The 15,051-nt window shown below is 39.4% G+C and overlaps 2 protein-coding genes across 6 annotated transcripts in view; one reads left to right on the top strand and one right to left on the bottom strand.

The window, feature by feature from the left end:
* The window catches only part of Slc20a2 (solute carrier family 20 member 2), a 92,247-nt gene extending 91,986 nt beyond the window's left edge, over positions 1–261 (bottom strand). The window contains exon 1 of one of the 2 annotated variants that reach the window (XM_010617079.3): positions 177–261. The gene's annotated coding sequence lies outside the window, so the exon portion shown is untranslated. The remainder of the gene's footprint in view (positions 1–176) is intronic. The other variant, XM_010617084.3, reaches the window with a different exon arrangement.
* Positions 7–14,734, top strand: Smim19 (small integral membrane protein 19). Of its 4 annotated transcripts, XR_778822.2 has the most exons (5): positions 7–97; positions 3,562–3,699; positions 5,140–5,264; positions 10,816–10,995; positions 13,694–14,734. XR_778822.2 is itself a non-coding variant. In XM_010617089.3 (4 exons), coding segments are annotated over exons 2-4 (261 nt in total). In that variant the 5' UTR covers positions 7–97; positions 3,562–3,565; the 3' UTR covers positions 13,696–14,734. The 4 variants fall into 4 exon arrangements, 3 of the variants coding, with proteins under 3 accessions (XP_010615391.1, XP_010615388.1, XP_010615390.1); XM_010617089.3 differs by lacking the exon at positions 10,816–10,995; XM_010617086.3 differs by lacking the exons at positions 10,816–10,995; positions 13,694–14,734 and adding an exon at positions 8,975–10,134.
* Positions 14,735–15,051: the final 317 nt, after the last annotated feature.

Here is a 15,051-nt window from a genome sequence, read left to right as displayed (position 1 = left end):
GGCGGTTCGCGGGGTCCTCACGGTGTAGCGACCACGCACGAGCGCGACCTACCGGCCGGAACCTGCGGACCGAGCTTACTCCCCGGCGGGGCAGGCGGTGAGCTCGGGCCCCTGCTTCGGGAAAACAGCCCTTCGGGTCCCAAAGAGTGGAGAGAAAGGAGACTCTGTTTACTCACTTAGTGAATCTTGCGGTGCGGAACCTCTGGAGTCCCTCTGGAAATCCTGTTTCTATCCGGAAAGAACAAGGCTGTAGGACAAGAATGATAACATTCTGGGCAGAATACGTGATATTTAAATTAAAGCCACCCAGACGTGGTGTCAGGAACGCGAAGTTAGGACTCATCTGCCTAGGGTAGTGTCACAGGAGTCCTGGAGAGGCGCTACCCGAAGTATGACCTAGAAAAGGTTAAACTTATCAACCTAAAACGGAGACCTAGGTAATGCGTTTTGGCAGCTTTATCTCTTGTTAACCGGGGTCTTAATTCAGCTTATTCTACGGTTTTCCTTCTGAAATACTAGTTCAAGCATTGCATCACAGGAAAACTGTGAAAAGAGGTCAGCTTCCTCCAAGAGCCCCAAATAGCCCCCAGAGCACATGACTAGTTATATTGGTAATCTCGTTGAAACATTAACCTGCCAGGAGTGAAACGCTGTGAAGCTGCTGGGTGTTCTGTGGTGGCCTGTACAAGGCACTGCGCCGGTGATGTGTGGACACCTGGACAGAGTGTGGCACGCCGGTAGGAAATGGTCAAAGTGCAGACCACGTGTGGGCCATGGGTCCGTACTGTGAGCCGGAGCATGCTTTATTCCTGGCAGGCTTACAAAGCATGGCGTTGGTCATGATGAGGACTGGGCAAGAAAGGCCTACCTCCATGTAAATCTGGCACAACTACGCTACTAAAAATAACTCAAGTGCTTGTTTCTGGAACCATGGAATAGCAGTGTCATTGCATACCGATCACGTTGTATAATGTGTTATATAATCCACATTAAAATTTTACCATTTTGGGTCAGCAGTAATTAGAAGTTCTTTCCTAAGTATAATTAAAAAGTGGTATAGTCATAGCAGAAGAAATCAAGTGCAAGTAGGAATACCTTTTATTGAGTGGCATGTTAGCAGAATTTTGTAAAAAGTTGAAGCAGTAAATGAACCCGGTTCAGGTCCATTCAGTGTTAGAAAGCAGGCGGGAAACACTCATGTAATTTGTCAGACAAATGGTACCTGCACAGTGTCCTAATGGCTATTGCTGCATTGTTCATTGTTTCTCATTTTGAAAATAACCTCAAACCTAAAAGCTACAACCCTTGCTGCATAATCGTCTCGGCCTCTGCAGCACCTCAAATCAGACGTTCAACTCATATCACCCTCCCCACTCCCACTCTGTTTCTTTTGCTTTTGTTTTTTTTGGGGGGCCAGTCATGGTCATTATTGTTATTTTAACATTTTGGCATAAATCATATAGACTGTTACAGTGTCTGGTCTTCCTGAATTCATCTCTAAAGTAGGCTGATTACACGTTATAAATCATGATGTTAATTTCAGAGAACCTCTGGAGTTGTTTTAAAGAATAAGGTTGGAAAATAGGACCATGCCCTGTGCCTCCCACCCTATAAAAATAAATGAATAGCCAGTCGTTAATATCTAGGAGTTGGATACAATCTATGTTTAATATTTTGATGTTACACCTATACATTTTTATAAAGTATTATTTTTATTGTTTCCTGGCTAATTTCATATGGCCAATCTTTATTTTTATCAGAAACCAATGGTGTTTTAGAGAAATTATTCTTGGCCTCAGTTTCAGAAGTTTCAGTTAAATGACTGTTCATGATATTCACTTTGTTCTAAATAAGTACTGCACATCCCCAAATACCTAACAAAGACTTTAGATATCAGAAAAGGGAGAACATGCCATGTGTTTTAGGAGGAGGCCTGTCCCTAAATTTCAATCACTTTATACAAAGATAAGCAAGAAGAAAGAAAACCTACTCTGTCTTTACTCAGACCAACTTCCTGAGCCAAGTTGACAATGTTGAACATGAGGATGCTTTACCAGACAGACTGCAAGATATTCTAGTGGAGGAATTCCTGCAATGTCTTCATTATTGTATGCAGCTTAGAAACAATTGCAGAACAACTTATACATTCCAGATATGCCTTTTCTTGGTATTAAAAATTGCTATCTTATTCTCAGAAAGTACAGTACAGTTATCCCCTATCATTACTACCATTTTTTCCTTTTTATTGTATCTACAACAACACTTTTGGATCTCTTTTACATGAGGTCCTACATAAAAGAAGAACATTTCTTTAAACTCAAAATTCAATTAATTTTACAAGCAAGAAATCACTCCATTTATTTATTATTTGTTTATTTTGGGTACCAGGGATTGAACTCGGGACCTTGCACTTGTGAGGCAGGTAGCAGAACCACTGAGCTAAACCCCCAGCCCTTATTTCTCTTTTACTTGCTCTTTGATACACTTGGAATTGCAGCTTTCACTTTCTGTGGAAATATCCTGTTTCTTAGAATCACAGCTGTATGAATAGCAAAATGGAAGTTTTTATCCCATAGTTTCTGTCAGCCAGCTTTGGCCCCAGGCCACACCTGAGTCGAGTCCAGCTCCAGACTCAGGAGCCTGTGGAATATCACTGGTAAGGCCATCGTGTCCTTTCTGGGCCGTGGTCACCAGGATGATGCTGTTCTGAGCGTTGTGGCCAGCTAAAGTTTGGGTTTCTGTTTTCAAGGATTCTGTTGCTTTCATCCAGACTATAGTTACAATTTTCATTGTCCATTCTTTTAATGGACATTACAGTGTCCATCCTTTTAATAATATTTTTTATTCCTCATTTTGATCTTTACATGGGAACCATAATGCTTCAGAGTTAAAAGGGAAGGGCTGGGGATTTAGCTCAGTGACACTGCGCCTGCCTTGCAAACACAAGGTCCTGAGTTTGATCCCTGGTATTGCTAAAAAAAAAGAAAAAAAAAAAAAAAAGTAAGGGGAGATGTGTTTGTGCCTTAATTATCTAGACCAAAGGTCAGTCAACATTTTTTTAGTAATCTTTTTCTTAAAGGATCATATTGAAAATATTTTAGGCTTTCTGGGCTGTGAGGCAAATCAAGAATGTTACACAGATACTTAGAAACACTTCAAAGATGCCCATGTAGGGCCCTGGAGTGTATAGCTTAGTGGTGAAATAAGCTTAGCAACAGAAGGCCCTAGGTTCAGTCCCCAGCACCAAACAATATAAATGAATAAAATGTCTGATTAGAAGCATAAAGCCAGTCTTGACTTGTGGGCTATATAAAAATAAGTAGTAAGCTGGGAATGGTAGCACACACCTGTAATCCCAGCACTCAGGAGGCTGAAGCAGGTAGATTGCCATGAGTCTGAGGCCAACCTGGGCTACATAGTGAGTAAGAGACTCATCTAACCTGTGCAGTGAGACCCTGTCTGAAAAACCAAGACCAAAGACAAAACAAAGCAAATAGGCTGTGGACTGGGTTTAGCTGGCAGCCCACGTGATCGCCAACACTCCTTTCTTTTCTCTTACAGCCCCATGGCTGGGAGTTACAAAGTCATGGAGGACGACGGTTCCATTGATTACACTGTTCATGAGGCCTGGAATGAAGCCACCAATGTCTACCTGATAGTGATCCTTGTTAGCTTCGCTCTCTTCATGTATGCCAAAAGGTAGATTTGTTAGTATCTCAACATAGATATGACACGGGGCTTTTAAGAGTTTTATAGGACTTTTCTGAGTAGAATGTATAAAAAATAATTTCGTCAGAGTGTTTATTCCTGCTCTAACTGGTGCACTCTTAAGTCTGGTCAAAATGCTGGTGGTGGCAGGGGTTGGCTTTGAAAACACCATTCCCCTAGAGGTTCAGGTTTAAGTACAGCTCCCAGCCCCAGGACCAGACGCTCTGTACTCCTATTCTGTTATTTCTAAGGTAGCCCAATTTTATCATCAGCCAATTTATTCATTACTACTCCATGGTGAGCACATTTTTTTTTTTTTGCCCAAGTCTCTGAAATGCAGAAATAATAATCCCTCTATATTCAGCAAATCTCTTTGCGCATTTGAAGCATTTCCTTATTTCTTGTGCATGATGCTATCAAGGCATTTATAAACAGTACTGCTGTTATCTGGTTACTTGTGTTTTCTTTACAAAACGTCAGCCTTTTGAGAATAAGGGCCTTGTCTTTTACCTCTGTGTCCTGGATATGCCACATGTTGTGAATTTTCAGTATTTTCTGCCTCAGTTGCAGATATTGTAGCTTCGTTTAACTGCTGTCTTTTACACCCCCTGGCTCCTTTACCCTAAGTACATATACTTTTAAAAAGAGGGGTGTGTACTTCATAGAAAAAAGGCAGTATTAATGGGGCTGAGTTGGGTGTGCTCATAGCCAGTGCTTTGGGGTGTTCTCTACCTAGGTAAAAATGTCATTAAATAGTTGAAAATGGTTAGTAATCCAGAAGTAATTTCTCTTTGGCCAGGGGATAATCAGAGCTCACCATTCCTGGCTACATGGCCCTCTCAGAGCAGTCAAGCTGGTGGGTGGGAGAAGGCATCCTGTGTCCCCACCACTCCTCTAAAAGCAGGCACCACCTCCTCCCCACTTTTTTTTAAAGCAGAGGCACATTGTTCTGATTTTTAAAAAGATGTCCCCACTAAAGCCATGCTATTATATTTAAGAAATAATTTTATTATGAATTTCCAAAATTAAGGTCTACTTTACATTCAGTATATTCTTCAAACCAATAATTTGTCCTTACTTGGATGACATGAGAGGGAGGAGAAATGAGACTTTTTTGATCATACGTTTTTCTATTCGATATCTGGCTTTTTAAGGGGTTGAGGGGAATCACAATGGAGGCCTCTTCCTTTGTTTTATTAAATGGATGTGTTTAGTATTTCATTTCTCTTTTTAAAGCTGTGTTGTTACTTACAGCCTCATATTTCTAAATAAAAGAACACATGAGCCAAGGAAGCATCTCCCAAAGTAGAAAAGAAAATGGACTAGTCATTTTAAGTTCTTTTAATGTTGCTTCTGCCTACCAGAATCATGAGATTATCATCTTACAGAAATCAATACAAATCTGTATTCTACATTGTTTTTGTATTTTAGGAATAAAAGGAGAATTATGAGGATATTCAGTGTGCCACCTACAGAAGAAACTTTGTCAGAGCCCAACTTTTATGACACAATGAGCAAAATTCGTTTAAGACAACAACTGGAAATGTATTCTATTTGTAAGTATAGCCTGTGCTAAACTATATGCATAAGCATGTTTAAAATAGATGTTTTGGAATTGAGTCAAATTAGCAAAAGGGTTAGGTTCTCAAAAACAGTTGGTTATATAAAATTTAGTACCTCTTTTTAGATGCTTAACCCAGTTTCAGCAAAGGCAAATTTACTATGAAATTTATTGCCACAAGACCCTGAGAAGTACCTTAGCAATGTTCAGATGCTTGCATGTTTGATAGTTGTATAAAAATTAAGATTTTTACCCATTAGTTGAGACTACTGTCTCTTCCTATTTTAATTTTTCCTCCTTTGCATGTCCCTTCATGTGGAGTGGCATTAAAGTAGCTAAAGATTGATTACAAGCCACAGCAGTATAGTAATGAATGGCTTCCAAGAGTATGACATGGGATATCGGGTGCAAGGGCAGATGGCCTATCTCAATATGTCCCATAGTCCTGAGCACTGTGAGCAGGCAATGAGGAAGGAACAAAGTTTAGAATGGATGGAGCCAGAATGAATTGTACATCTAAGCCATAGTCTTAACACCATAGAAGAATGAGGTGTGACCACAACATCCCCTTTATAGTTATATGTAATATAAATGTTTGATATTACTATGGCAACTTGGAAAGAGGCATGGAAAGACCTGCTTCCGGTTATTGATTCTTTTGCTTCACGGGAGCTATTTAGGATTTAAAGTAAAAACAAAACTGTCCATTGTAAAATGTATGTATATGCTTGCTTGTGTGTGCATATGCAAACACATGCCTAGACAAAGGAAGAAGCAAAATAAGATGATCAGCAAATTTTAATGGCCTATGTTCTCAGTCCAGGTGGAATTTCAGGTTAAAAATAGGAAAAAAAAAAAAAAAAAAAGATATATATGTAATACCCACATGTGGTTGTCTGTAGATGCTGAAGTCTTTTTTATAAAATAGCAAGCATATTTGCATATAACCTATACACATCCTACCATATATTTAAAGTCTTTTCTACGTTACTTACAATGTAAATAGGCATTGGTATATAAATAATTACTTTTCTGTGTTTAGGCAATAATGATAAAGCAAAAAAATGTGTATGTGTTCAGTATAGAAATTTTTTTCAAGTATTTTTAATTCACATTTGAATCCACAGATACAGAGGGCCAACTATATGTTAGATAAAACCTAAAAAAAAAAAAATTCCTCAGCATAAATTTTACATTAAAAACTGATAACAGTGGTTCCTTGGAAAGAACTGGGAAGGCAACTATACAACTACAACATAGGAAGGAGATTTTGCTTTTCAGTTAACCCCTTTTTGTTTCTTTTGCATTTTTACCAATGCACGTATCACCAGGGAAAAATAAGAAAGAAAACTTTATAGAGCAGCATTACTCATAGTAGCCAAAAGACAGAAAAAAACTAAATGTCTTTATAGATGAACACATAAACAAAATGTGGTGCATACATACAGTAGAATGTGATTCAGCCTTTAAAAAGAAGATTTTGACTCATTAGGACAACATGAATGAACCTTGCAGACATTATGTTAATTGAAATAAGCTGGTCACAAAAGGACACGTCTTGTTTATCTCACTTATCTGAAGCCAGTCACAGAGACAGAAGGTAGAATGGTGGTTGTCAGAAGCTGAAGAAAGTGTTTGGGGAGTTAATATTTCATGAGTACAAGAGTTTGCTTGGGCATGAATCTGTAGATGTTTGTACAGCCACATAAATATACTTAATGCCATGAAGTGTACATCTAAAACTGGTTAAATTTTATGTCATAAATATATATTTTTTACAAAACCTTGAAAATTACAAGTATTTTAAAAATGTATAGAACCCGAAACTCTGTATAAAAAGTTATAGGTAAAGAATTAAGTTGTCATTGATATCTACTCAAACCAGAAGTTCTCTCTTACCATTAATGTATTCTGTGATACAGAAGATACAGTCATAGACCCACTGTACCATTTTTTCCTTTTTCACTAAAAATGATATAAAATTTATCAGAACTCCTGTCTGCAGGGTGTATTAATTTTCTATTGCTACTCTAACAAATTAGCACAGACTCAGTGGATTAAAACAATGCAACTGCATTGTCTAGCCATTTTGTGGGTTAGAAGTCCCAGCAGGGTCTCACTGGGCTGAAATAAGTGTGCCAACAGGCTTCATTTTTCCAGATTCTCCAGGGGAAAACCTGCCTTTGCCTTCTCCAGCTGTAGGGTATGTCTTAGTTACTTCCCCATTGCTAGGACAAAACACCAACACCCACAAGTTAAAAGAGAAAAAGTTTATTTCAGCTCACAGCCTGTCGAGGTTTTAGTCCATAGTCAGCAGCAGGTAGAGGGGCATCACAGAGGAGAAACACTCCATAGTATGGCAGGGCAGGAGGTAGCGAAGCAGTGGAGCAGCAACCAGCAACACAGCAAGCAGCAAGCAGCAAATCTGCCTTCCTTCTTTTTCCCTTATAATCCATTCAGGCTACAAGACTCTTGGTTGGTGCCAACCCACGCCTCCATTGGGCCTTCCCATTATCCACACCCAGAACTATGCTAATCCAATCAGTGGACAGTTTGTCTATGATGAATGTAATCATTATGTATACCTAAAATGTACCAATAAATTTAATTTATTAAAAAAATTATTTAGTACCACACACCCTTAATCCCAGTATCACACACCCATAATCCACATTCACACACCTTAGATCCACCCACCTCCAAAAAGCCCACCTATGAATGCATGAGGCTTTGGGGGGACATCTAGACACAAGCTGTAACAGGCTGCCCACACTCCTTTGGTTTATAACCCTATTCCTGCGTCTTCTCAGCCAGGAACATTGCATCTGATTGTTCTTCCACACTCACATTTCCCTCTCCTTGTGAATTTAGCCAGAAAGGTCTTTGATATTAAGGGCTCTGTGATTAGGTGGGACCAGATAATCCAACCATTGTCCCTTCCTCCCCAGGTTCCTTCCTCAGCCACACCTTCAAAGTCCTTTTTTCCCTACAAGGTAACACTGTCACAAATTATGGGGATTAGAAAGTCTGCCAGTTCAAGAGCAAATAGCAGACAAAATTCATTTCTTAAAGAGGGCTCCCAAAGTTGTGAGCTGTAGGATGAAAAACCTGGATTTACCCAGAATAGCATAAACCAGTAGAATCTCTTTCTTGGTTAGCAAAAATTGAAGAGGTGCCAAGCAGTAAATGACATTCATGATGGCTTTTAGTCCTATATCTTCTCTAGTTCAGGTTAATGTAATTTTTCTTCAATAAATATTTCTTAGAAGTATAAAAAGAAGATAGAATTACATGTCTGTTTTTCTTGTAGCTTGTGTTTATGACAAGTTATGTTCAATAAGTTTCTTAGACTTAAAAATTATAGTCAAATTCCATAAAATGGGGACAAAAACATTATTATTAACTTAAGGTGGAAATAAAAGGTACGAAAGAAAGAAATTATAAAACATTAATAACTTAATGTTCAGCCTGTATTTTAAAGTTCATACAAAATAGCAGTGAGTATGGAATAAATAAATAGTAATAAAAGCAGATATGAGCAGTGTTGAGAAGTTAAGAGAACTGTGAAGTATAACTCCTTTCCTCTAAAGAAATCAAGTTGTTTAATTCCAAACTGATTCTTCACTGAGAGTCATCACTGTGATTCAGTGGTGGTAGCTCATAATTATTTTGTAGTTTTATTAATTTTCTCTCTTTTTTTGATAGCAAGGAAGTATGACTATCAGCAGCCACAAAGCCAAGCCGACAGTGTACAGCTTTCACTGGAATAGACTCTCAGAAACTGAGCAACTGAAGCAATTGTTAGCTGGCGCGGTGACCCATGGGCCTCCAATTCCAGCACTAGAGAGAGGCTGAGGCAGGACACTCACCAATTCTAGGTCAGGCTGGGCTATATAGTGAGTTTCTAGGTATAGCCTGCACTACAAGGATAGTAAGGCCCATCTCAAAGAGCAACAATTAAAAACATAAAAATTTAAAGAGTAATTGTGAAACAGTACCATAGCAAGTGCCTGCTTCCTTCTACTAAATCATAAATGACATTAAAAAAAACAAAAGAAAAAACTGTGTGTATAAAATCATTGTATTTGTGGCTTTTCCCCATTTTTTGGTGTTATTGTTTTGCTTTTTAATTGCTTCTCCCTGTCATTTGTTATACAAATGGCTCAAAAGGCCTGAATATAGAGCCTGCACATCCCCAGGAAGATACAGTAAGAGCAGACATAGGTTTCTCCCCCTGAGGGCCTTTGATTTCTTCATGATACAATTAGTGAGAAATAAAAACGTATTATTGGAAGTGATATCCTGGAGTTTATGCCACCTTGATTAAAATAGTTTTGGAAAATTAAAAAATAAAAACCCAGCTGTTAGAATAACTTCCTTTTAGACTGTTTCTTTGATGAGTGCAGTATGAATAACAGACTAATTTCCATTCTTAGTACTCTTATTAATGACGCCTTAGATTAGTGGTCTTCTTAGAACTTGTACAGTAGATTTTCTTGTCTGTATCAGGAAGGATTCTCATATGCTAATCTCAGGAGTGTTCTGTGACTAGATTTCCCCCCTTCGCGTGTTGTCTATAGTCTGTTTTTTTATTTCCTATCTTCTTTTCTATTAGGTAGGGCTTCTTTGGCCCATACAGGACCAGGCTGTAGCAACAAACAGATCCCTCTGTGTAGCTGTTGGTGACTTGCTTTTCAGTCATGTCATTGTCAGAAATGTTATTCTCTGGTTCTGCTTTTTAAAATTTTTAGCCTTAAGCTTTTCGGAAAACCCTCCTATCTTGTGCCATTTTGTACTATACAATGAAATGTTTTCACCTATTTTTTTCATGTTTATTTAAATAAAAGCTGGTTGGAGGTAGTGATTCAACTATAACTCAAATAGTGTTTTAATTATAGCTATCCTTAATTTTAAGATTTATTCAAGTATTTCTTTTTTATTATTGTGAAACTAAAAGAATATAAACTTTAAATAAAAATTAAGGTTCAGAGCAAATAAAATCAAAGAAATTGTATTTATTTTAAAAACTTAATACATCATCAAAAATGTATGCAGTACTTTGTACAAGGTGAATTGTTGACTAAATGGAATGATTCTTTGTTAATTCACAAAGGAGTCTGAATGCATCACCTGTTTAAAAAGTGACTAAAGGATTGTGAACAGTTTTGAATATAGGCTGAAGGTAGCAGAACAGCCAAGGGACAATCCTAAACTGCATGTTTTCATGAGCCGAGGGTTTAATCAGGAGCGGCAGTGGTTCACTATTCATGATGTGGCACAATCTGGACTGCTCACGATAACTGGCCATCTCAGAAGATTTGTAAAATTAGGTTACATAAATAAATATAAATTACTCAATAAAATCATTTGTTTTAGCTGCATTCACTAAACGAAACCTCATACATTGGTGAGCAACAAACTTTGGCAAATGAGAGAGGATGTATCCTCCTTCAGTTTCTCCTTAAAGCTACGTGAGGGAATTGCACACACCCCACTGGCAGGAACAGCAGCAGGTCCAGCTTTGAAGTTTCTTCCCCCTTCAACAGCTGAGCTGGGAGGAGATAGAAGCCCTGCAGCCACACTTCAAAGTGACCCCAGCCGGTAACCTGCTTCGGCCCCTGCACCCACCGGGATCCCGTGGAATGTTTCCTTTGGAAGCACGATGGAATGACTAATGAAGTAGCAATGAACAGTTATGTCCCCCTTTCTCCTTCCTCTTTCACTGTGTAAGTACTGGTCAGCCCCCATTGGTGCACAGTTTGAATGTGTTAAATGGTTGGTGTTCAGTGATATCAGCCAGCTGCGCCAAGGGCAGAAGTTAGCTCCAGGGGGCACAGATGTTCACCACTGGCCTCATGCCGTGTCTGGGAATTTACAGAGTTCATCAGAAACTCAAATGCAGGGTTTATGAGAAGATTGTCATGTAAAAAGTATTTCACATATTTAGAAGAAATGAGGTAAAATTGTGATAATAAAAATAGTTCCACAGCTGGGGATTTAGCTCAGTGGTGCTGCTGCCTGCCTCGCAGGTGCAAAGTCCTGAGTTGGATCCTCAATCAGGACACATGGCCTAGCTCCAGCCTATGTTTAATGGGACTGGGAGCTTAGTCTTAATTTATTTCCCACTTGACTCCCTAATAAAGACAGAGCTACACTTATCTAAAACTAACTATAAAACAAGAAATATGTCCTCTTTTGTCTCTATCCTTCTGGAATCCTGTGTGGATAAGACAGGTCTTGAATAAGGATTTGGTGATAAAGAATTAAACTGAAAACTCCTGTAACAGATGTGGAAACATTTCTTAACCTCTAACTCCAATGAAAAGAGTAGCATTTGCCATTGGATTCTACACTAATGTGTTCCCTACCTTTAATCCAGGATATAGTAAAGAACTAACCCACTTAAGTAGATTAGTAATAGTCTACGTTCTAGGTAGGAAAGTGAGGTAAGAGAGGCCATACAGGCATATGGTTCAGCCCCAGATTTGATGGGAAACAAGCACTGTGTTGCCCACTTCTTTTATGTTGATGGTCATAGCTCCAGAGTTTCTTTTCTTCCAAAAAACAGTTCTTACTTCTGAAAGGGTGACTCATGCTTGGAATTTTTATAAAGATATATTTTGAGAAATTTCAAACCAGCTGAAAAAAAATGAGATTTTATACAGTACAACAGGCTTCATGTTGTTAAACTTACCTGCAACAAGTTTTGTGCTAAGAAATCTTGAGAAAATGCCTAACATAAATGTATTTGTGAGAGAACAGCAAGTATATTGCATTTTATTTTGTTATTGTTTGAGGGATGGAGGAGAAGGGGTTGCAAGTATCTATAAATAATACTTATTTTGAAGTTTAAAAAAATCAGGCCCAGAGAGTATAGCTAGCTCAGTGGTCGTGCACTTGCGTGGCATGCACAGGACCTGGGTTCAATCTCCAGCATCACAAAAATAAATAAAACGAAAGTGGGGGTAAAAGGCACTTAGGAGTTCTTATATTACTATCACTTTTCTACCAGCTTTAAGTTGTTTTTATCTTAAAGTTACAGAAAAAAAGTCAATTTATTAGTAAGTAGGTTTTATTTTTTGCATCATAGCAATCAGCAAAGTTGAAAAACAGGCCAGGTATTTCTATTAGCCCATTTTCTGTTGCTATAACAAAATCTGAGGCAGGGAACTTTTAAAGAAAAGGTTACTTGGCTTACATTTTGGAGGCTGAAAGTAGAAGACAGAGCCATCCCATCAGCCTCTGGTGAGGCCCCCTGGCTACAGCAAGGTGGTTGGCATCATGGCAGGAGCACTGTGAAAAGGAGAGAGAACATGGTGAGACAGGAAGCCAGTGAGCGCAGGGAGAGGCCAGGCTCTCTCTTTTATGAAATCCGAAGAGAGCTAACCAGGGACCCCCAAGAACTGCTTTAACCCTTCCTGAGGGCTAGAGTCCAGTGCCCAGTGACCTCTCACTATGCCCCACCACCTCTTAACATTGCCGTGCTGGGAACCAACCTTCCAACACATGGAACGGTGAGGGGCGAGCCACCTCCTAATCGCCAGTGTCCAGGGTGTCTTGGAGATCCCGTGCTTCTGTCTTCTATCTGTCTCCACAGTATCCAACATCTTCCTGTTCTCTATCAAAAGCTGCTCCCAAGGAGTGGAAAATGCTCCCACAAAAGTATGAGTGACTGATAACAAAGTGTTGGTTCTACAAGGTATTTGGTCTGCATTTTAACAGAGAGAAACTTCAACTGAAAGGACATGATGTTTTCAGATTCTAAAAAGCTATGGTAGTTCTTAGGGATAAGAAAATGTTTATGGCCTCTGAAGTGAGATCATGTGAGCAAGGAACTAAACTCCACTTACTCATATTTGGCTACCACTTCCAGTTTTGCCCCCTTGTATCATCTTAGTTTAAGAATTAGCAATCGTGCCGGGCGTGGTGGCGCACGCTTGTAATCCCAGCACTCAGGAGGCTGAGGCAGGAGGATCGCTGTGAGTTCGAGACCGGCCTGGACTACATAGTGAATTCCAGGTCAGTCTCAACTACATAAGGAGACCCTGTCTCAAAAAACCAAAAACAACAACAACAACAAAAGAATTAGCAATCATGATGTCACCTCTTCCACACCAAAATATTAAATGCATTGCAACTCCTAAAAAAGGAAAAAGTGATTCTGCCATTTGTATCAATTTAAAACAGCACAGTCAACTCTATTGTCTCATCTGTGTGAGTGAGGAAGTTAGATAACATAAAATTATAGGAGTGAGAAAGGTAGATAACAGATGATCTTTTGGTTACCATTTTGCAAATGACTCAGTGAGCAATGGGAAGGATTATTCCAGTTCTGAATTTATAGAGTGTATTAGCATTTACAAGAGAAGCTGATTTAATGCAGGACACAGATTTACAAAATTAACTGACAGAATCTGCCCACAGAGTCATCTACAGAAGAGGACAAGAGATCTGTCCAAGCACCAGAGATCTGATGAACCACGTGGAAGGCCTGAAGCCCATGGCCATGTCCCATATGAGTGTGAACCAGAGGGCCAAGGAGCCTACCATGAAAGGCTGAAGGGTCAGTGCTGCAGCACCGAGGACTGCTGCTCGGATGCCGGAGAGCCTGTGCTGGCAGGCCAGAGTCCCGGTGCTGAAGCTAAAGAATCTGCACTGAGAGCCAGGAGATGACGCTCAGGCGAAGGCGAAGACCAGAGCTCAGCCTAAGCACAGCTGAAGCTTCCTTGAAGAAAAGCAGCCAGAAGGCAAATCAGCAGCATGGAATCTTCTCAAGGGAAATCAGCATGAAATCCTTCATTCTCCTTTTATACTGTTTTGATAGCAATCCTCCTTCAGTGGGTCCTCCACGCCCAGAACCAATTCAGCTGGGTGCTCCCACTCGAGGTGATAGTGAGTCAGTTAACCACTGCATGGAGTCTTGAAAAATGTGGAGATTAAATGGGTGAGAAACATCTCCGGGGACAAAATGGAGAGGTATAAAAAGGCAGTTATGTGAAAAAGTAATTTCTGATAAACATAGTAAGTACAGCTATCTAGACTTAAGGTTGGTGTTTACATGCATGCGTGCGCGTGCACACACGCACACACACACACTTGGAGCTTTTCTGGCACCAAGTTTTCCCTGATCCACTGTAGAATCTTGCAGATAGTAAAGTGCTTAACAAATACTCCATTTAGTTAAACCAGTTTCAGTATAGTGTTACCCTAGAAAGCAGCCAGGTCCATGGAATAACAGCATTCTAATAGATTGTGATTCTTTTCTACACAAAAGAAAGTGCAGTGATTCTACCATCCTCGTAGCTCTTTGCTGACCCCCTACTTTGTGCAAGTGGGTAAATCCAAATAATATGTCATATTAATATCTTCTAAAAAGCAAAAATAGAGGAAGTGCTTTTCCCAAACAGTATAGTGTGTGTGTGTGGTACAGAGGATTGAACTCAGGGCCTTCACACTGAGCTACATATATCCTCAATCCTTTATATTTTATTTTTATTTTGACACAGGATCTCACTAGGTCTCTAAATTGCCCAGGTGGGGCTTGAACTTGTTATCCTCTTGCCTCAGGTTCCCAGAGTGCTGGGATTATTGGCATGCACCACCATGCTTGGCTCAATGCATTCTATATTTTTAAGAGGTTATAATTTTACAATTTTTATTAAAAATATGTAATTGGGATGGGGGTGTAGCTCAGTGATAGGGTGCTTGCTTAGCTTGTGTGAGATGTTGGGTTTAATCCCCAGCAGCACACACACTCAAAACACATTCTCCAAAAATGTTTA

The sequence above is a fragment of the Fukomys damarensis genome, unplaced genomic scaffold (assembly GCF_012274545.1).
Source record: "Fukomys damarensis isolate Sample0158 unplaced genomic scaffold, DMR_v1.0_HiC HiC_scaffold_18, whole genome shotgun sequence".
Classification (NCBI taxonomy): domain Eukaryota; kingdom Metazoa; phylum Chordata; class Mammalia; order Rodentia; family Bathyergidae; genus Fukomys; species Fukomys damarensis.
Note: the sequence above shows the minus strand (reverse complement) of the source record. Positions and strands in the feature narration are given on the sequence as shown.

What these genes read in the sequence shown, in the direction of transcription:
- Smim19 (XM_010617086.3), top strand. Translation starts at nt 3,566, where the DNA reads ATGGCTGGGAGTTACAAAGTCATGGAGGACGACGGTTCCATTGATTAC. An exon ending in CTCTTCATGTATGCCAAAAG is followed by an intron (nt 3,700 to 5,139) that starts GTAGATTTGTTA and finishes TTTGTATTTTAG; the next exon opens with GAATAAAAGGAGAATTATGA. An exon ending in ACTGGAAATGTATTCTATTT is followed by an intron (nt 5,265 to 8,974) that starts GTAAGTATAGCC and finishes TTTTTTTGATAG; the next exon opens with CAAGGAAGTATGACTATCAG.